This window comes from Leuresthes tenuis, unplaced genomic scaffold (assembly GCF_036924035.1).
Source record: "Leuresthes tenuis unplaced genomic scaffold, fLeuTen1.0.hap1 SCAF_1, whole genome shotgun sequence".
Lineage (NCBI taxonomy): Eukaryota > Metazoa > Chordata > Actinopteri > Atheriniformes > Atherinopsidae > Leuresthes > Leuresthes tenuis.
In genome coordinates, this window is record NW_027325355.1 from 10,709,350 (window position 1) to 10,731,109 (window position 21,760).

Consider the following 21,760-nt stretch of genomic DNA (forward strand, 5'->3'; position numbering starts at 1 on the left):
GACTCTCAGATAACTTTGTGTGTGTCGACCTCTTCTGTTCCCTGTGTGTAGTTTTGTGTTCAGCGTCACACAGAGAGACCGAGGCTGCTTAGTTAGATGAAATCATCACAAATTGCTCATTTTTAAACAGTTACATTATATTCTAGAAGTCAGAACACAGTAATAGATGTTGTTTCAGCATCTATAAAAAGCTGATTTGTGACTGATTCTCTCGCTTACGGCCATACCACCCTGAACACGCCCGATCTCGTCTGATCTCGGAAGCTAAGCAGGGTCGGGCCTGGTTAGTACTTGGATGGGAGACCGCCTGGGAATACCAGGTGCTGTAAGCTTTTTACACCTGCAGGAGGCGCTGCTGCTCACTCAACACGGACAGCTTCATGACATACTTCACATCAGGAAGGAAATCACTCAAATAAATTCACTTTTCAATCTTTGTCAAAGACTGGAAATGAGCGCACACACAAACCTCATTTAGGTCACTCTGTCATATCATCTTCCAGCACTGCTCAGCTCACAGTGACTTCATCTGTCTCAATTCTTCTGGATACCAAACACACACAAATATTATTGTCTCACATTAGTCTGCAGACTGTTAACAGATCTTCCTGCAGTCTGCAGATTCATCCCATTTCCTTCCTTCCTAAGAATCCCTGCTGATATCCAAGGTGCTGATCCCAGATCTGCTCAGATGTCCCAGGTTCTCCTCTGCTTTTATCCTCACACACTGAACTGTCTCCTCATCTATGTGTTAACAACCAGAACCCACTGATGTGGGCTCAGAAATAAAGTTTCCAATGTTTTCCAAACACAAATGAATAAATTACAGAGATTTGCTGAGGCCAGATAGAAAAAGTGCACGTGCAGCCACTTTAAACTGTCAAACAGGCAACTTTATATCTAACAGCAAACACTGAGAGCTGCTCTGCAGAATAAATACTTTTACTGGTGGAAGTGTTAGTAAATGTTGCTGATGACACTTTGATTCTTTTACCTGAGTGAGGTTTTAGATGCAGAACTTTTACTGGGAGTTGAATATTTCTCAGTGTGGCATCAGTGCTTGTAAAGGATCTACACCACTGTCACCTTTTATAAGTGAATTATAAGCGCAAGGCTTCCTGTTTGCCCCAGGTTAGGGCTAAGCTGATCCGGGTCAGGGGTTAAGTTGCACCGTCTGGGGGTGAACTGACCATCAAACTGAATCTAAATCAAAGCCATAAGAAATTTCAACCATAACTTACCTCTTTGAAAAACTGATTTAAAAGTCCATTATTGTTTTGTAAGTGGTCACATTAATTTTCTTCAGGATAACTTCACATTAAATCTGATAAAAAAAAATGTCATTAAAGTTGGAATCTTCCCTGAAACAGAAATGCTGAAGTGGAATGAATGAATAAATGTCCCCAAAACTTTCCATCCTTCCACTTTCTTTAAATCATGGTTTCAGGGGGACTGGAGCCTATCTGTCACAGACACTCCTCAACATTCCAGTCTAATAACAAGTCTGAAACTAAAGCAAAAACTGCAGCCCCAAATGAACATTGGCATGATATAGGCTGTGTCAAATGCAAAAGCAGTCCCTGTTTCCCTTTTTGGAACTCATCCTTTCTAAGGACAAAGTTAAATGTATGAGGATCAAACACAACAAGTACCTGGGACATGTCAACAGATCCAGGAAATCCAGGAACCAGCAAACTGAGAGCCAAAGAGAAACTGAGGCGTCTGCCAACAAATCAGCAGCAGCTGAAGCTGATCAACTTCCTGATGTGTCATGAGGTGATCACATGTTTCAACAAAAGACATCAAATAACAGCTGAAGCTGCATTAAAGACAATAAGAGATGTGGAAGCAGCATCAAAGCTGAAAAATGGGAACTTTAAACCTCGTTGGATGAGAAATTAAATGTGCTGAAGAGCAGGATTTCTACACACGTCAGTCATCATCATGATGTGAGTGTTCAGCTGCATAGAAACATAAGAAGAAGAAGCTCCACTTTAAGACTGTGTGATTCCAGAGATGATCCAGCATTGATCACTTCCAGTTTCTGGAGAATTTGTTTAAAAAAAGAAGCTTTCTGGTGAATTGATTTGATTGTGGATGTGAAGTGTGTCAGCGCCCCCTGCAGGTTGTAGAGAGAAGAGAAAAAGCTTACAGCACCTGGTATTCCCAGGCGGTCTCCCATCCAAATACTAACCAGGCCCCCTGCTTAGCTTTCGAGATCGGGCGTGTTCAGGGTGGTGTGGCCGTAAGCAAAAGTCACCGTAACAAATATCTATTATATAGCTGCTTGAACCATATGTTTCTTTTAGTTTTTCACCTAATTGGCTTGAGAGGCTGATGCTGATCCTGCACATGTTCTTCTCTCTCGTGTTGGTTCTCTGCAGCTGAAAGTGAGACTCTCAGATAACTTAGTGTCTGTCGACCTCTTCTGTTCCCTGTGTGTAGTTTTGTGTTCAGCGTCACACAGAGAGACCGAGGCTGCTTAGTTAGATGAAATCATCACAAATTGCTCATTTTTAAACAGTTACATTATATTTTAGAAGTCAGAACACAGTAATAGATGTTGTTTCAGCATCTATAAAAAGCTAATTTGTGACTGATTCTCTCGCTTACGGCCATACCACCCTGAACACGCCCGATCTCGTCCGATCTCGGAAGCTAAGCAGGGTCGGGCCTGGTTAGTACTTGGATGGGAGACCGCCTGGGAATACCAGGTGCTGTAAGCTTTTTACACCTGCAGGAGGCGCTGCTGCTCACTCAACACGGACAGCTTCATGACATACTTCACATCAGGAAGGAAATCGGTCAAATAAATTCACTTTTCAATCTTTGTCAAAGACTGGAAATGAGCGCACACATAAACCTCATTTAGGTCACTCTGTCATATCATCTTCCAGCACTGCTCAGCTCACAGTGACTTCATCTGTCTCAATTCTTCTGGATACCAAACACACACAAATATTATTGTCTCACGTTAGTCTGCAGACTGTTAACAGATCTTCCTGCAGTCTGCAGATTCATCCCATTTCCTTCCTTCCTAAGAATCCCTGCTGATATCCAAGGTGCTGATCCCAGATCTGCTCAGATGTCCCAGGTTCTCCTCTGCTTTTATCCTCACACACTGAACTGTCTCCTCATCTATGTGTTAACAACCAGAACCCACTGATGTGGGCTCAGAAATAAAGTTTCCAATGTTTTCCAAACACAAATGAATAAATTACAGAGATTTGCTGAGGCCAGATAGAAAAAGTGCACGTGCAGCCACTTTAAACTGTCAAACAGGCAACTTTATATCTAACAGCAAACACTGAGAGCTGCTCTGCAGAATAAATACTTTTACTGGTGGAAGTGTTAGTAAATGTTGCTGATGACACTTTGATTCTTTTACCTGAGTGAGGTTTTAGATGCAGAACTTTTACTGGGAGTTGAATATTTCTCAGTGTGGCATCAGTGCTTGTAAAGGATCTACACCACTGTCACCTTTTATAAGTGAATTATAAGCGCAAGGCTTCCTGTTTGCCCCAGGTTAGGGCTAAGCTGATCCGGGTCAGGGGTTAAGTTGCACCGTCTGGGGGTGAACTGACCATCAAACTGAATCTAAATCAAAGCCATAAGAAATTTCAACCATAACTTACCTCTTTGAAAAACTGATTTAAAAGTCCATTATTGTTTTGTAAGTGGTCATATTCATTTTCTTCAGGATAACTTCACATTAAATCTGATAAAAAAAAATGTCATTAAAGTTGGAATCTTCCCTGAAACAGAAATGCTGAAGTGGAATGAATGAATAAATGTCCCCAAAACTTTCCATCCTTCCACTTTCTTTAAATCATGGTTTCAGGGGGACTGGAGCCTATCTGTCACAGAAACTCCTCAACATTCCAGTCTAATAACAAGTCTGAAACTAAAGCAAAAACTGCAGCCCCAAATGAACATTGGCATGATATAGGCTGTGTCAAATGCAAAAGCAGTCCCTGTTTCCCTTTTTGGAACTCATCCTTTCTAAGGACAAAGTTAAATGTATGAGGATCAAACACAACAAGTACCTGGGACATGTCAACAGATCCAGGAAATCCAGGAACCAGCAAACTGAGAGCCAAAGAGAAACTGAGGCGTCTGCCAACAAATCAGCAGCAGCTGAAGCTGATCAACTTCCTGATGTGTCATGAGGTGATCACATGTTTCAACAAAAGACATCAAATAACAGCTGAAGCTGCATTAAAGACAATAAGAGATGTGGAAGCAGCATCAAAGCTGAAAAATGGGAACTTTAAACCTTGTTGGATGTGAAATTAAATGTGCTGAAGAGCAGGATTTCTACACACGTCAGTCATCATCATGATGTGAGTGTTCAGCTGCATAGAAACATAAGAAGAAGAAGCTCCACTTTAAGACTGTGTGATTCCAGTGATGATCCAGCATTGATCACTTCCAGTTTCTGGAGAATTTGTTTAAAAAAAGAAGCTTTCTGGTGAATTGATTTGATTGTGGATGTGAAGTGTGTCAGCGCCCCCTGCAGGTTGTAGAGAAAAAGCTTACAGCACCTGGTATTCCCAGGCGGTCTCCCATCCAAATACTAACCAGGCCCCCTGCTTAGCTTTCGAGATCGGGATGTTCAGGGTGGTGTGGCCGTAAGCAAAAGTCACCGTAACAAATTTCTATTATATAGCTGCTTGAACCATATGTTTCTTTTAGTTTTTCACCTAATTGGCTTGAGAGGCTGATGCTGATCCTACACATGTTCTAATCTCTCGTGTTGGTTCTCTGCAGCTGAAAGTGAGACTCTCAGATAACTTTGTGTCTGTCGACCTCTTCTGTTCCCTGTGTGTAGTTTTGTGTTCAGCGTCACACAGAGAGACCGAGGCTGCTTAGTTAGATGAAATCATCACAAATTGCTCATTTTTAAACAGTTACATTATATTCTAGAAGTCAGAACACAGTGATAGATGTTGTTTCCGCATCTATAAAAAGCTGATTTGTCACTAATTCTCTCGCTTACGGCCATACCACCCTGAACACGCCCGATCTCGTCCGATCTCGGAAGCTAAGCAGGGTCGGGCCTGGTTAGTACTTGGATGGGAGACCGCCTGGGAATACCAGGTGCTGTAAGCTTTTTACACCTGCAGGAGGCGCTGCTGCTCACTCAACACGGACAGCTTCATGACATACTTCACATCAGGAAGGAAATCGGTCAAATAAATTCACTTTTCAATCTTTGTCAAAGACTGGAAATGAGCGCACACATAAAACTCATTTAGGTCACTCTGTCATATCATCTTCCAGCACTGCTCAGCTCACAGTGACTTCATCTGTCTCAATTCTTCTGGATACCAAACACACACAGATATTATTGTCTCACGTTAGTCTGCAGACTGTTAACAGATCTTCCTGCAGTCTGCAGATTCATCCCATTTCCTTCCTTCCTAAGAATCCCTGCTGATATCCAAGGTGCTGATCCCAGATCTGCTCAGGTGTCCCAGGTTCTCCTCTGCTTTTATCCTCACACACTGAACTGTCTCCTCATCTATGTGTTAACAACCAGAACCCACTGATGTGGGCTCAGAAATAAAGTTTCTAATGTTTTCCAAACACAAATGAATAAATTACAGAGATTTACTGAGGCCAGATAGAAAAAGTGCACGTGCAGCCACTTTAAACTGTCAAACAGGCAACTTTATATCTAACAGCAAACACTGAGAGCTGCTCTGCAGAATAAATACTTTTACTGGTGGAAGTGTTAGTAAATGTTGCTGATGACACTTTGATTCTTTTGCCTGAGTGAGGTTTTAGATGCAGAACTTTTACTGGGAGTTGAATATTTCTCAGTGTGGCATCAGTGCTTGTAAAGGATCTACACCACTGTCACCTGACTCAAAATCAACACTAATCAAATTGAAAGAAGTTCATAATCAGCTTTTATAAGTGAATTATAAGCTAAAGGCTTCCTGTTTGCCCCAGGTTAGGGCTAAGCTGATCCGGGTCAGGGGGTAAGTTGCACTGTCTGGGGGTGAACTGACCGTCAAACTGAATCTAAATCAAACCCATAAGAAATTTCAACCATAACTTACCTCTTTGAAAAACTGATTTAAAAGTCCATTATTGTTTTGTAAGTGGTCATATTAATTTTCTTCAGGATAACTTCACATTAAATCTGATAAACAAAAAAAATGTCATTAAAGTTGGAATCTTCCCTGAAACAGAAATGCTGAAGTGGAATGAATGAATAAATGTCCCCAAAACTTTCCATCCTTCCACTTTCTTTAATTCATGGTTTCAGGGGGACTGGAGCCTATCTGTCACAGAAACTCCTCAACATTCCAGCCTAATAACAAGTCTGAAACTAAAGCAAAAACTGCAGCCCCAAATGAACATTGGCATGATATAGGCTGTGTCAAATGCAAAAGCAGTCCCTGTTTCCCTTTTTGGAACTCATCCTTTCTCAGGACAAAGTTAAATGTATGAGGATCAAACACAACAAGTACCTGGGACATGTCAACAGATCCAGGAAATCCAGGAACCAGCAAACTGAGCCAAAGAGAAACTGAGGCGTCTGCCAACAAATCAGCAGCAGCTGAAGCTGATCAACTTCCTGATGTGTCATGAGGTGATCACATGTTTCAACTAAAGACATCAGACAGACATAGCTTTAACAGCTTTAACCGATATCAATACTTTCACAGTTTGTTCAGAAAATAGATAGTTTTATTGAAAACAACAGCTTATTGAATGAGAGTCAATATGGGTTTGGTTCAAATAGGTCTACAGCTGCAGCAATAATGAAGGTGACAGAAGAAATCCCAACTGCAACAGACAGAAAGAAGTTTACCATATGAACCATTCATTGAGCTGAAGAAAGCTTTTCACACTATTGATCATTCAATATAACTTTCAGAGTTAAATAGCTTTGGTGTGAGAGGAGTTGCTTTAATGGGGAACTCTGGTATTTTTAAACCTGGACCTTATTTCTGGCATGAAATACGTTTCATCTACTCACAGAACAGTTTGGCGAAAGTCGGCGTCCTTCGGGAGCTATTTAGAAAACTCGCGATCAGCGTATATCCATATAATGGAGTTAATGGGACGATGCAGCCTCTAAATAAGACATTATCTGTCTTAATTTCACCAATACTTTAAGAAAAATTAATGAACGAACGTGTACTATAGCTCTATTAGTTCATAGGTGCTGTTATGTAGCTACTTGCGGCTATAGGAGAGCTAACGGAGGGATTTCTACACAGGCCCTCTACTGGGACAACCAATTTAACCAATTTAAAACAAATGTGTATCTCAGCTGCTGGAGTCAAACTTTGGAATTCTCAACATAATGATTTAAAAGGTTTTTCAGATGTTTCCCCGTTCAAAAAAATGTATGAGGAGAAAACAATTGGACATTAAACAAGACATTAGACAGTGGAATCAGCTGCACCCATCTGTCCCAGACAGCCCTGATGAGAGCAGGCTGGTCAGATCTTTCTCTGGTGTCTCTGTTGTTCTCTTGATATCATTTGAAAGGTCTGAAGTGACATTATTGCTCGAAAATATTTCTTCCTGTCGATGCGTCCCAGAGACGATCAGTGGCCTCATTGCAGGATCTGTGCACTCCAGCAAAAAGAAGAAGCATCCAGGTGTTCCTCATCAGTGTCTTTCCACATGTTGCCATGGACTTTTGTTCCTTCAAGGTTTGACTCTTTTTAATGGCATAAATGGCTCAAAACATGTGTTGATGTCACTGATTCTGGTCACAGCAAACCCTGTGATTCCAGGAGTCATTTTGAGGACATCTGCAGCAGCTGCCCTGCCATCATGTACATCATGAGGTACTGAGCTCCAACACATCTTACCATTTTTGGACTTGAGTCTTTCAGCAGGAGCAGCTTCAGCACCGGTGACCTCCTCATCAGATGAGTGTCTTCTGGATGATATTCCACTTTGTCTTCCTCCTCAGAAACCTGCTCATCCGTATCTCCATGCTGCTCTGTGTCCTCTCCCTCATTTTCACCAGAAATATGATGCAGAACTTCTCTCACTGAGAATCTTCTTTTCCTTTTGGCATGCTGCACATTGGAGATGTGCACTCTGCAGGTCACCAACTCCACACTGAACTCAGCTCACATGTGTGGACATGCCCGTCTTTGCTTGTTCTGTTTCTGTGCAGGTAAACTGGATAACAAGGCAAACTGAGAATCCCCTAAAGCTCACATGATGAGGAGAGGAGCTGGCTGTCAGTGTGTTGGCTGACAGTGCCCTGATGATGTCATCTGTGGCTCTAATTATTGCTTTCTAATCTTATTTTTGTAACTGGGACGAAACCGACCCGAACAACACAGAAGTCATAATTTCAGCCTGAGCTTTTTACAATTTAGTTTTATTTTGGTTCCTGACAATAGATAAATCAACTCCAGTTAACTGTAAATATGAAAAACTGTGGTATTCATGTCTCATCCCATCATCACCATTACAGCACCGCTGCTGGAGCTGATACAGACACACAGGAGACTTCTAACATTTTATCAGTATCAGTTTTACACAGACAGCTGGATCCAGGATGACTCTGATTGCTGTGCAGACCTGAGAGATGTCACCTTGATGTGTTCACAGTTTGTCACATGATGACAGATGTTTTTAGTCTCTGTGCACACATCTGTTGCATCTGTAGCAGCACTAAAACTACAGAGCTCCTGCACAGTACAAATCCCAGTTTAAACCGTGGTTTTGATATATTTTCTGGTGATTATCAGCGACTTATTCTTATCCATCACTGTGAGCCTTCCCAACATTAGGACTGCTTTCAGCCTACATGGATGGGACAGTAATGGGTGGTGTTTCCATCGGCCGGTGACAGACGTCACAACAAAATAACTAGACAGAGAAGAAGAGACTGAGCGTGGCGTCTGTGACAAGAAGAGTCAGAAACTAATGACATGGATGAAAGTGAACTCTGCTCACAGAGCAGATTCAGAGCAGGAAGTTAGTTCTCACCCATCACTGTGTTTAACTGTTTGAAGCTGTCGGCTGGAAGAAGGATTCTTGGCAAATGTGTTGACAGTGTAGATTATCTTCAGTAATTCCTTCTTCATCCAGTTTAAAATCACAGAGATATAAGATTCCTCAGATCAGATGATGATCTGGACTCTTGCATTAGCTCTCTGATCTCAGTGAGACTTCCTGGTTGAATAAAGGTTACTTTAAATATAATATTAGACTTTATCTTAGTAACTTCAGTAGAAGACATGTTGATCGATGTGTTTGAGGGAAGTTACTTAATATCACTAAAGTTTCCTGAACTTATCAAGAAAAGCTCAGTTTTCTTGGTATTATTTTGATAGAATTATTTTTATAAATTTATATAAAGCTTTAAGTAAACACTGGTTTTTAATTGCTCTTAAACTCTTTGTTGGATGTATATTTCAGAGTTTAGTTTTACTCAAGCTGAAAGTGAAACTAAACTTCCATCTTTTTGTGACGCAGGTTATTTTCTCTGTCTGAAGTTAATAGAAGCTATTTTTAATGTTTGACTATAATATCTGCTGTTGGCAGCTTAGTTCAAGCAGAAACAGCCACAATCTACAGTTCCTGAGACATTGTCTTTTGGAGAGTGCCTTTCTGCCATTGGAGCTGTTGGTCTCAGAGAAAAGCTCCATAAGTTCTCAGCAGTCAATGCACTTCTGATGTTTCAGTCACTTCTGTCTGTAACCGAAGGACTCCGCAACCTCCTTCAGAAAGAGACTGTAGACCTGGCAGAAGCTTTGATCTGCAAACAAGCAGTGTGTGACACACTTAAGGGCAAACGCACTGATGCATTTGCCACAGAGCGGCATGAGAGAACCAAAGCCCTGTACCACACCCACAGTATCTGTGGGTATCAGATTTTGTGCTGGAGGAAACTGCAGGTTTCACACACTGAAATAAAAACAACTCACGCATTGAAAAGAGAGTTACTTTTCCCTTGTGTGGATAGGATGGTTGGCAGGGCTACTGAAGGGCATTCAGGCATGTAGTCCTAGATGTGAATCACACACTTGAATGAACTTGCAAAACACAACAGCATTGACTTGAAAACAAAGTTCTGGTGGTCAGAAACTTTCTTGCCTGGAAAACAGAAGCTGGATGTTCACCCACAGATATATTGTCTGTAAACAACCTCCTTGATTCTCTTACCATCAGCTGATTTAAATGTTAATCTTTCTGTTGTTTCTCACCTCTACTGTCACGCCTTCTTCACGCAGTCTGACTGGATGTTGTGAAAATAAACACTGGTGTTGTCTGTGATAACTGAAAAGAATGACTCATAAAAGCACCTTCATCTGAACACATCCTTCTCACACCACATAACACACTGAAATGAGTAAAAACTAACAAGAAGATAGAAAAGTCATTTAAGTGCTCAATGTATAAAGTAAAGCAGTTGAAGTGTTAACAGTGAGTAAATTAGAGTTAAATCCTGCACATAAACACGGGGCTGAGCTCTGAAACAATATTTTTCACTAACTTTGCTGGAGACCAACCTCAGATTTGTTTTACTGTCACAATCACAACTTTTAGTGATTAACACGCATCTCCTGTGAGCGCTGATTCTCACGTGTCCCTGTCCTCTGACTGAAATGAACATTCCTGTAACATCTTCCTGGCCTGTGTGTGCCATACAGGTGATAAACTCTCAGAGCTGCTGTCAGATAACAGCTTGAGGAAAACTTTGAAGGATCCTGAAACATGTAGGCATTCATGTTTCTGAGGATCTGTTAAAGATCAAATTAAAACAGATACATATTAAACATTTTGGTACATAAAAAGTCAACATTGATGAAGACCAAAGGCAGCTTTTAAAAAGGAGCTGCATAACCTGAGCATTGTTTGGAGCTAATGATCCAAACATGACAGATGTGTAAATGTCCACTCCAGCCTTTATTCCCCTGAAGGGGGACAAAGAATTCATAATTAAAGATAAAATCATCTGTGATGAGTGTTGATGAGGTCGTGTGAACCATACTTTGGTCTCCCCTTGTTAGGGTTTAATCACAGAACTGGTTCCTGGTGTGCAGTGGTTGGCCTCCATCTCCAGTTACCTTCTGCTGGAGATCAGCCTCCAACATCAGCTTTTAGATCTTTTAGATCTTTTCTGTCTTTGTGAGAAACTCTGGACCCAACTGCTGCTGCCATTCACTCCTGTAACTTTGGCCAAGCAAAGTTTCAGGTCTGAACAACTTCTGTTCTTCTCTGGACTTTGACTTGTAAACCATCAGATATCAGTCAGATTCCAGTTCCTGCTTCCAGCCTCTGCTTTATTCCCATAAATCTTTACTCTAAACAACATTTAGTTTTGTTTAAAACTAAAAAGGCAGGTACAGTCTTCCTGCAGTACAATGCATCAAAGCTGATTGATGAGACTTCAGCTGCTTTATTGAACCAGCTGCAGACATTCAACACTTTTCTGACCATGAATTCGGGTCATTCTTTGACATTTTCAGCACAATCAAACAGTAAGATGTTTACGGGTTCTGTTAATCTCCTCAAACACAGTCATCATGAAATAAATAAGGCATGCTGTGTGAAACACAACAAGTTTCAGAGGTGTCAGAATACTTTTAAAGCTTCAAACTTAAGCAGGAACATGTTGTAGAGGGAGTGTTCAGCCAGGTCATCTGTTTCAGTCCTATTCGTGCTCAGATGGACAGAAAATGCTCTCTTTCTATCCAACATCAGTGATGTTAATGAGCATGTTCCCTCCTCCATCTGATTGTTGCTTCAGAGTCAACATGACCAGTCTGCCTGATACCAAAGCAGGATGCTTCCAAGTCCCAGGCTGGCTGTGAGATGGTCAGTTACCATTCTGACCTCCATCATGATCCCTACCTAATGTGAGAAAACTCCTCAGTGAGACATGATGGAGGAAATAAGCAGATGATGGCTGATAGGAGTCAGGAGTGAGAGTAAGACTGATGAAACTGTTCATTCATTTCAAAACAAATCAGAAATGTTACAACAAGGTTACAAGCTGCTGTTAAACTCAGAGATAAAGATGAAATCAGATCCTGTTGCTGCTCCTCCCTCCTACCGGTCCTGCCCCCATCAGGGGTGGAGCTCTGACTGATTCCAGCAGCAGCTCACCTGTGTCTCAGTCTGTGGAGCCTCGTCTTCTTCAACACTTGGTTTGAACAAACTGTGAGTCTGAACTTTGTCTTCAGTAACTTTCCTGTTTGTTTCTGCTCTGTAATGTTTGGGGAACATGTTCACTTCTTATTTCAGCTCCAGTTTGATCACTGTTGAGTTTGAAGATAAATCTGCATGATTATCATTTAAATTGTTATTGACTAGAAACATAATGTGATTTATTTGTTTTATTCACAAAATAAATCACATTAAGTTATAATTTGTGGGAATAACTGTGGTTTCATCCATTAAAGTCAGACACAGAAACTCATTGCTGTTTATCTTTGATTCCTTTAAAGACAAACAGTAACAACCTGGATGAAGGTGTGGTTTTGTTGCTGTGTAACAATTGTTGTTGCTTCGATGTTTGCGTCAAGGTGTATGAAAACGCAGCGTTGCAACTGACGTATACAGTCACATAATGACGTGACTCCCCTTAGCACCCTGAGCTATAGAAAATCAAACTGGTTCTCAGCTGGTTCGCATGTTGAACAAGTTGTTAAAAAATACCATCACCTGCAACAACGCGTCATTTATCTGGAGATTAGCTGAAAATTACTCCATTATTGTTTTTATTTGTCAATTTTTCAAATGAAAAACACGACTTTTTTCTAGTCTCTATTGTTTTCTTGTTTTTTTTTCACACTTTTGCAACTAAATATTTCAAACTGTCAAAAAAACCCACAATAAAAATATCACCTGATAAAACAGGTTTTAGTGGCGTCTATAATATAACTTTCTCTATATGAAAAGTTTCTTGTTTCATTTTTACCTTTTATTGCATGTATTAATTTAAAATATCTGTTTTATTTCATAGCATCACTTTGCTGAGACTCCAAAAATACAATTAATAACAATAATGATTCAACTGAGACTGATATGAAACAGAGAATCAGAGCCAATCAGAGGAGCAGCTGATCTTTTTACAACCCAAATGATGGAAATGAGGATTTGAGTTGATGTGCAGAAGAATGATTTGTGTTTCCTCTGCAGATGAAGGTAGAAAGTGTCTGTGAGCTGATGTGAATTCAGCAGCATGGAGCAGTGTGAGGACACTAAAACCACTCTGTGTGGGGAACATGAGAGCCAGAGCAAAGCTCAGAGGTGAGATGACCATCTCTAATTGTCCAGGACTCTTCTCCATGTCAGAGCTCAGCACTCACATCACCAAACCACCTTTATTCACAGGAACCAACCTGAACCTGAACCTGAACCTGATCCTGAACCCAGCTGTGTGTCCTTTAAGAGCGACCAGTCAAAGGAGTTCTTGATTCATTTTCAACATGATGTTCCATCAGCCCAACAGTGAGTATCTGTCAGTATTCAGTGGAGGCTGCATCAGGTTTCAGATGATAACCAGTTTTCAGCTGAATTACTTGAGACTTGGATCAGTTCTTGATGTCTCTGATGAGACTAATTAGCTGCATCATGTGTGTAATGTGATATTTTAGTTCAGTGCTGCAGCTCTTTATTAAAACAAAGGGAGAATATTGCTGAATATCTGTCCACTGATGTGACTTTTTCACAGGATGCTGATTATGTAGTGAACAGGGCGGCTGATGCAGAAATATTACGTTCTCACACGTTGTGTTTAATGACTTCAGTTTAAAACGACCTTCTGAAGAAACGAGAACAAAATGACCAAATCAACCCAGTAATGTTATTAACTGATCTGTTATCAATTATCTCCTAATAAACCTACTCATGTTATCTGGTGAAAAGATCAAATTGTTTTAATCTAAGACTTTATATTCCAGAAAAATGAAATATTCCAAAGTCAGTGTTTTCCAGTGTGGTGCAGCTGTAGTTTGTCTCTGAAAGAGCAGAATGAATCTGATCACACAAACAGTAAAGACTGAGTCAGATCAGGGTTACTAATCAGTCCTAGACCCAAGATTAGTTTTAGCTCTTTTGAATCTCTGATTCTCAGTTTTTCCCACCCAAAGTGGAAATCACAAAAACCTCTTGTGTTTGTTGTTGTGTATCGTCCGCCTGGCCCTTATTCTGAGTTTCTGTCTGAATTCTCAGAGTTTTTATCCCAGTTAGTGGTGAGTACAGATAAAGTCATTGTAGTGGGTGACTTTAATATTCATGTAGATGTTGAAAATGACAGCCTAAATATTAACTTTAATTCTATATTAGACTCTATTGGATTTTCTCAAAGTGTTCACAGACCTACTCACTGCCTTAATCATACCCTTGACCTTGTGCTGACTTATGGCATTGAGAGTGAACAGTTAACAGTGTTCCCTCATAACCCTGTCTTGTCTGACCATTTTTTAATAACTTTTGAATTTACATTACTTGACTACACGGTTTCTGAGAAGAATTTTACATATAGAAGGTGTCTGTCAGAGAATGCTGTAACCAGATTTAAAGAGTTGATTTCATCATCCTTTTCTTCACTGCCATGTGCAGATATGACAGAGGACGGCTACCTAAATTTTACTCCAGTAGAACTTGACTCTCTTGTTGACAGCACTACAGCTTCAATGCGTACAACACTGGACAATGTTGCCCCTCTGAAAAGGAAGGTAATCAGTCAGAAGAGGTTGGCTCCTTGGTATAATTCACAGCTGCGTGCGTTAAAGCAGACTGCAAGAAAGCTGGAGAGACAGTGGCGTTCCTCTAATTTAGAAGAGTCTCAATTAGTCTGGAAAGATAGTTTAATAACGTATAAGAAAGCACTTCGTAAAGCTAGAACTGCGTATTATTCATTATTGATAGAAGAGAATAAGAATAATCCCAGGTTTCTTTTCAGCACTGTTGCCAGGCTGACAAAGAGTCCGAGCTCTGTTGAGCCATGTATTCCTTTAACTCTCAGCAGTGACGATTTCATGAGATTCTTCATCAATAAAATTGTTTCTATCAGAGAGAAGATTAATGGAATCCTTCCCATTATTATCACTGATGTATCATCAAGTAGAGCAGCTTTAGAAGTATCTTTCGAACCTGAATTGTATTTAGACAGCTTCTGTCCAGTTGATCTTTCTGAGCTAACAACAGCAATAGTCTCTTCTAAACCATCAACTTGTATGTTAGACCCAATCCCAACCAGACTGTTCAAGGAGGTTTTCCCTTTAACCAACACTTTCATATTGGATTTGATCAATCGGTCTTTGTTGACAGGATATGTACCTCAGACTTTTAAGGTTGCTGTAATTAAACCTTTACTTAAAAAACCTACTCTTGATTCAGAAGTGTTGGCTAATTATCGACCTATATCCAATCTCCCTTTTTTGTCCAAAGTTCTTGAAAAAATAGTTGCAGCTCAACTTTGTGATCATTTACATAGAAATAATCTGTTTGAAGAGTTTCAGTCAGGATTCAGAGTGCATCATAGCACAGAAACAGCACTGGTGAAAGTTACCAATGATCTCCTGTTAGCCTCTGATAGCGGACTTGTTTCTGTGCTTGTCCTGTTGGATCTCAGTGCTGCATTTGATACGATCGATCACAGCATTCTGTTACAGAGACTTGAACATGTTATTGGGATTAAAGGAACTGCATTAGGCTGGTTTAAGTCATATTTATCTGATAGATTCCAGTTTGTTCTTGTAAATGAGGAATCTTCCTCACACGTTGGAGTAAGTCATGGAGTTCCTCAGGGTTCTGTGCTTGGACCGATTCTTTTTACTTTATACATGCTTCCATTAGGTAACATTATCAGACAGCATGGCATAAATTTCCATTGTTATGCTGATGATACTCAGCTGTACTTATCTATGAAACCAGATGAAACCTACAGGTTGGTCAGGCTACAAGCCTGTCTTAAAGACATAAAGACCTGGATGACTCAGAACTGTCTGCTTTTAAATTCAGACAAAACTGAAGTTGTTCTCTTTGGACCTGAGCGCTTCAGGGAGAAATTGTCTAGTTATATAGTTACTCTAGATGGTATTTCCTTGGCTTCTAGTTCTACAGTGAGGAACCTTGGAGTTATTTTTGACCAGAATTTATCATTTGACGCACATATAAAACTGGTTTCTAGGACTGCCTTCTTTCACCTTTGTAATATTGCTAAAATCAGGAACATCCTGTCTCAGGGTGATGCAGAGAAACTAGTTCATGCATTTGTTACTTCAAGATTGGACTACTGTAATTCCTTATTATTGGGCTGTCCCACATATTCTCTGAAAAGCCTCCAGCTGATCCAAAATGCTGCAGCCAGAGTTCTGATGAGAACTAACAGGAGAGATCATGTTTCTCCAGTTTTAGCTTCTCTTCATTGGCTCCCTGTTAAATTCAGAATAGAATTTAAGATTCTTCTTCTGACATATAAAGTTCTTAATGACCGAGCTCCATCATATCTTAAAGATTTAATTGTAAGATATTTTCCTAACAGAGCACTTCGCTCCCAAACTGCAGGTTTACTTGTTGTTCCCAGAGTTTCTAAAAGTAGAATGGGAGGTAGAGCCTTCAGTTATCAGGCCCCTCTCTTGTGGAATAAGCTGCCAGTAAATGTCCGGGAAGCAGACACCCTTTCCACTTTTAAGATTAGGCTTAAAACTTTTCTTTTCGATAAAGCTTACAGTTAGGGATGGCTCAGGTAATCCTGAAACATCCCATAGTTAAGCTGCTATAGGCTTAGACTGCTGGGGGACCTCATCTGTCACACCTTTCCTCACTTTGCTCTCTTTTTCCCCCTGTTTAATTTCACAATTGATTTTATGTACATGTGACATTATTGGGATTATTAACTTGTGTTTCCCTGTTCCAACAGATATCCTTTGAATGGCGTTATGGTGTTTTTCCCCCCTCTTTTCCCTCTTTTCTGTCTTCTCAAACCCCAGCTGGTCGAGGCGGATGGCCACCCTTCCTGAGTCTGGTTCTGCCAGAGGTTTCTTCCTGTTAAAAGGGAGTCGTTCCTTTCCACAGTTGCCACAGGCACGCTCAGGACGGGAGATTGGACTGAAGACACATTTCGGTGCAATCTGTTGGTTTCCTTAGCTAGGATATTAATTTTTTGAATTAGCTCTATATGAATTAATTTGATTATGATTACAATGAATTGAATTCCAATTGGCTTGAATTGGACTATATTACTTAAGTGCCTTGAGATGACAATTGTTGTAATCTGGCGCTATATAAATAAAATTGAATTGAATTGAATTGAATTGAGTCAGGGAACCATACTGAAAGCTCAGAGCTTCAGTCTTCCTGTTTTCTCTCAGGTAAAATTACATCCAGCTTCCAGTTTCACACACCTGCTGACGTCTGCCTGCAGAGTGGCAGAGCTGCCACAAGGGGGAGCTGTAACATTGTTCCACAGCAGCCACACTGACTCTGACAGGCCGTCTCACTGCAGACTCAAACACTATCACTGAATACTTTAGTCTGAAGAAAACAAGTGTTTTTTCTGTCAGGATCCATCAGAGACTCAAACCTGGACCTGAAACCAGCTATGTGTCCATGAAGAGCGACCGGTCAATGGATCCTCCTCTTGTCTTCAAATCAGACCAACATCCATCCTTTCAGAGGTGAGCTGAGTGCAAATGTTGTAACAGAGTAAAATGTAGCAGAGTCAGTTTGAACAGTTTTTATTCCAGCATGTGTTTAATGTGAGCTCAGCTCTGTTTCACATCCATTTCTATGTTCATATGTGAAGCGGTGTGTGTTGGATGTTTTCCACAAACACAGCAGTCAAAGAGGAAAGAATGGATGTTGGAGGAGGTGTTTCTGAGTGTCTGTAGGACACCAGCTGGTCCAGCAGGTGTCACCTTTGTGCTTTGGCTCTAACACAGTGTAGGAAGTGTGAAGCAGCTGAATTCCAGAGTAAAGTCAGGTCTGTTTTAGGTGGTTGAAATATAGACAAACAAACATGGTTTTGAATATCTTATAAGATTTTAAAATATCCTTTCAAATGTTTTGCCATTAAATGCCTTTTTGTCTTTTGTAAATTATTTTGTGTTCTTTAGGAGGAAGCTGGATAAAACAGGCTCACCTGAACCTAAATCCAGCTCTGAGTCCCAGAAGACTGACCGGTCTATAAAACATACTCCAAGGAAAAGGCACCACCCAGATGTTCAAAGGTACTGGAATAGTTTAGAGATGACAGACAGAAACTAAAGCATTTAATTTATTTTTTACATCTTCAGTACAACTTGACTGACACAGATAAAGTTCTCTCAGTGAAGACTCTGTTTTAAACATCTATCTGTCTAACACTGGGAACATACCAATACAACCAGTCTGATTCAAGCACACACTGGCTCTGGCTGCCTTGCTCCAGGGAACTTCAGCAGGGAGGGAAAGCTTTCTGAAGGGGTTGCTGAAAGCTGTTGGACCCAACCAAAGTGAGCTGAAAGCTCCAAGCAGCTGCAGACTGAGCTGTTGATTCTCAGTGGGATCAGCAGGACTAGTAAAGCTTTCCCACTACAGGGAGTCCTCTGATTCACTGTTCACATCCACACATCACTTCATGGAGCTTTACCTTGTGTTTGTCTCTGTGTGGACAGACAGAATGTGAGCTCATTCTTCATGATTCCTCCACAGAGTGGACCAGCAGAGCTCAGAGGTTCCCAGTCGTCAGTCTGCCCAGCAGCATCAAACACAGCTGGACTCCATATTTATGGTCTGTACATGTACAACGACTACTTTTCCATCTGTTCTGTTCACAGTCATTTCCATGCTGCACTTTGTAGACCAGTGGATTGTCAGTGTGTCCAACATGGATCTGATGTTTGGCTCCATGACTTCAGTCTGATTGGCTCATTCATATAGTATTCTGTTCCAGCTGCTGGAGGACAACATGGTCACTTTTGTGAAGGAGGAGCTGAAGAAGATGCAGAAGGTTCTGAGTCCAGATTACCCAGAATGCTTAGAGAGTCAGAGGGAGAATGAGGATGAAGAGCAGAGGTGGAGCAGAGAGGCATTAGTGAAGATCACAGTTCACTTCCTGAGGAGAATGAAGCAGGAGGAGCTGGCTGACCGTCTGCAGAGCAGTAAGAGGATTTCTCTAAAGATTTAACCTGCTGGATAAATGACACATTTACTGATGTCTCAACACACAGAACAACACATGTTCAAATACTCATTCTCAGAAAAATTAAAGGTTTGAAGATTTTCTGTGTATTGTATTGACTGATCTTATTTGTTGTGTTTATTTAGAACTTTCTGACCCAGTTTTCCGACATAAATCTGCTCTGAAGAAGAAGTTCCAGTGTGTGTTTGAGGGGATTTCTAAAGCAGGAAACCCAACCCTTCTGAATCAGATCTACACAGAGCTCTACATCACAGAGGGAGGGACTGGAGAGGTCAATGATGAACATGAGGTCAGACAGATTGAAACAGCATCCAGGAAAGCAGACAGAGCAGAAATAACCATCAGACAAGAAGACATCTTTAAACTCCCACCTGGAAGAGATGAACCAATCAGAACAGTGATGACAAAGGGAGTGGCTGGCATTGGGAAAACAGTCTTAACACAGAAGTTCACTCTGGACTGGGCCGAAGGCAAAGCCAACCAGGACATCCAGTTCATGTTTCCATTCACTTTCAGAGAGCTGAATGTGCTGAAAGAGAAAAAGTTCAGCTTGGTGGAACTTGTTCATCACTTCTTTACTGAAACCAAAGAAGCAGGAATCTGCAGCTTTGAAGAGTTCCAGGTTGTGTTCATCTTTGACGGTCTGGATGAGTGTCGACTTCCTCTGGACTTCCACAACAAGGAGCCCCTGACTGATGTTACAGAGTCCACCTCAGTGGATGTGCTGCTGACAAACCTCATCAGGGGGAAACTGCTTCCCTCTGCTCGCCTCTGGATAACCACACGACCTGCAGCAGCCAATCAGATCCCTCCTGACTGTGTTGGCACTGTGACAGAGGTCAGAGGGTTCACTGACCCACAGAAGGAGGAGTACTTCAGGAAGAGATTCAGAGATAAGAAGCAGGCCAGCAGGATCATCTCCCACATCCAGACATCACGAAGCCTCCACATCATGTGCCACATCCCAGGCTTCTGCTGGATCACTGCTACAGTTCTGGAGGATGTGTTGAAAACCAGAGAGGGAGGAGAGCTGCCCAAGACCCTGACTGAGATGTACATCCACTTCCTGGTGGTTCAGGCCAAAGTGAAGAAGGTCAAGTATGATGGAGGAGCTGAGACAGATCCACACTGGAGTCCAGAGAGCAGGAAGATGATTGAGTCACTGGGAAAACTGGCTTTTGAGCAGCTGCAGAAAGGAAACCTGACCTTCTATGAATCAGACCTAACAGAGTGTGGCATCGATATCTCAGCAGCCTCAGTGTACTCAGGAGTGTTCACACAGATCTTTAAAGAGGAGAGAGGGCTGTACCAGGAGAAGGTATTCTGCTTCATCCATCTGAGTGTTCAGGAGTTTCTGGCTGCTCTTCATGTCCATCTGACCTTCATCAACTCTGAAGTCAACCTGATGGAAGAACAATCAAAGTCTGAAACAAGAGTACAGATTCTCTTCTACCAGAGTGCTGTGAACAAGGCCTTACAGAGTCCAAATGGACACCTGGACCTGTTCCTCCGCTTCCTCCTGGGTCTTTCACTGCAGACCAATCAGAGTCTCCTACGAGGCCTGCTGACACAGACAGGAAGTAGCTCACAGACCAATCAGGAAACAGTTGATTACATCAAGAAGAAGTTCAGTGAGAATCTGTCTGCAGAGAGAAGCATCAATATGTTCCACTGTCTGAATGAACTGAATGATCGTTCTCTAGTGGAAGAGATCCAACGTTACCTGAGTTCAGGAAGTCTCTCCACAGATAAACTGTCTCCTGCTCAGTGGTCAGCTCTGGTCTTCATCTTACTGTCATCAGAAAAAGATCTGGATGTGTTTGACCTGAAGAAATACTCTGCTTCAGAGGAGGCTCTTCTGAGGCTGTTGCCAGTGGTCAAAGCCTCCAACAAAGCTGTGTAAGTACAGATATAGAGGGATATGTATGAATATACTGAAGTTGTTTTTATAGGAGAGAAAGTCACAGATTACTGCTTATCTCATTATTCCCTCTTCAGATTGAGTAGCTGTAACCTCTCAGATGAAGGATGTGCAGCTGTGTCCTCAGCTCTCAGCTCCCAGTCCTCCAGTCTGACAGAACTGGACCTGAGTAACAACAACCTGCAGGATTCAGGGGTGAAACAGGTGTCTGCTGGACTGAAGAACCCAAACTGCACACTGGAAACACTCAGGTCAGGATTAATCAAACTGTTTTTATGAACAGCTAACAGAACAGCTGTGGATGGTCTTTGTATGATTGTTACAGCAGCTTTAGGCCTCTGACAGCTTAAAGAGTTCAGAGGACTAAACAGCAGATATTTGTGGAGGAGGTCTCCAAGGAGAACATCTGCAGGAACAACAGTGAGAAGTGTCTGTTGGTCCTCTGACCCTGGATCGGATCCAGAGATGGGTCCAGGACATGTTAGCCTAGCTTAGCACAAAGACACAAAGTCAGTAATGTGAGACAGTTCCAGTTTCTCTGAACATTTGATGACATTCAGCTTCAGTTTCAGAGCAGTTCTCTCAGAGTTTCTGTGTTGTTTTGTGTGTCTGCAGCCTGTCAGGCTGTCTGATCACAGAGGAAGGCTGTGCTTCTCTGGCTGAAGCTGTGACCTCCAACCCCTCCCATCTGACAGAGCTGGACCTGA

At 41.5% G+C, this 21,760-nt stretch overlaps 1 protein-coding gene, 3 non-coding genes and 1 pseudogene across 4 annotated transcripts; 4 read left to right on the forward strand and 1 right to left on the reverse strand.

Annotated features, from left to right (window-relative positions):
- Window positions 1-213: 213 nt before the first annotated feature.
- On the forward strand, window positions 214-332 carry LOC140311557 (5S ribosomal RNA). The gene has a single exon (XR_011916909.1). It is a non-coding gene; the product is annotated as a 5S ribosomal RNA (ribosomal RNA).
- Window positions 333-2,145: 1,813 nt separating this feature from the next.
- On the reverse strand, window positions 2,146-2,251 carry LOC140296454 (5S ribosomal RNA; annotated as a pseudogene).
- A 356-nt stretch (window positions 2,252-2,607) lies between these two features.
- On the forward strand, window positions 2,608-2,726 carry LOC140300770 (5S ribosomal RNA). The gene has a single exon (XR_011914864.1). It is a non-coding gene; the product is annotated as a 5S ribosomal RNA (ribosomal RNA).
- Window positions 2,727-4,993: 2,267 nt separating this feature from the next.
- On the forward strand, window positions 4,994-5,112 carry LOC140300892 (5S ribosomal RNA). Its single transcript, XR_011914876.1, has one exon. It is a non-coding gene; the product is annotated as a 5S ribosomal RNA (ribosomal RNA).
- An 8,318-nt stretch (window positions 5,113-13,430) lies between these two features.
- On the forward strand, window positions 13,431-21,341 carry LOC140296605 (NLR family CARD domain-containing protein 3-like). Its single transcript, XM_072379733.1, has 3 exons — window positions 13,431-13,452; window positions 19,258-21,031; window positions 21,131-21,341. The coding sequence occupies exons 1-3, from the start codon at window positions 13,431-13,433 to the stop codon at window positions 21,330-21,332; spliced, it is 1,998 nt and encodes a 665-aa protein (XP_072235834.1). The 3' UTR covers window positions 21,333-21,341.
- Window positions 21,342-21,760: the final 419 nt, after the last annotated feature.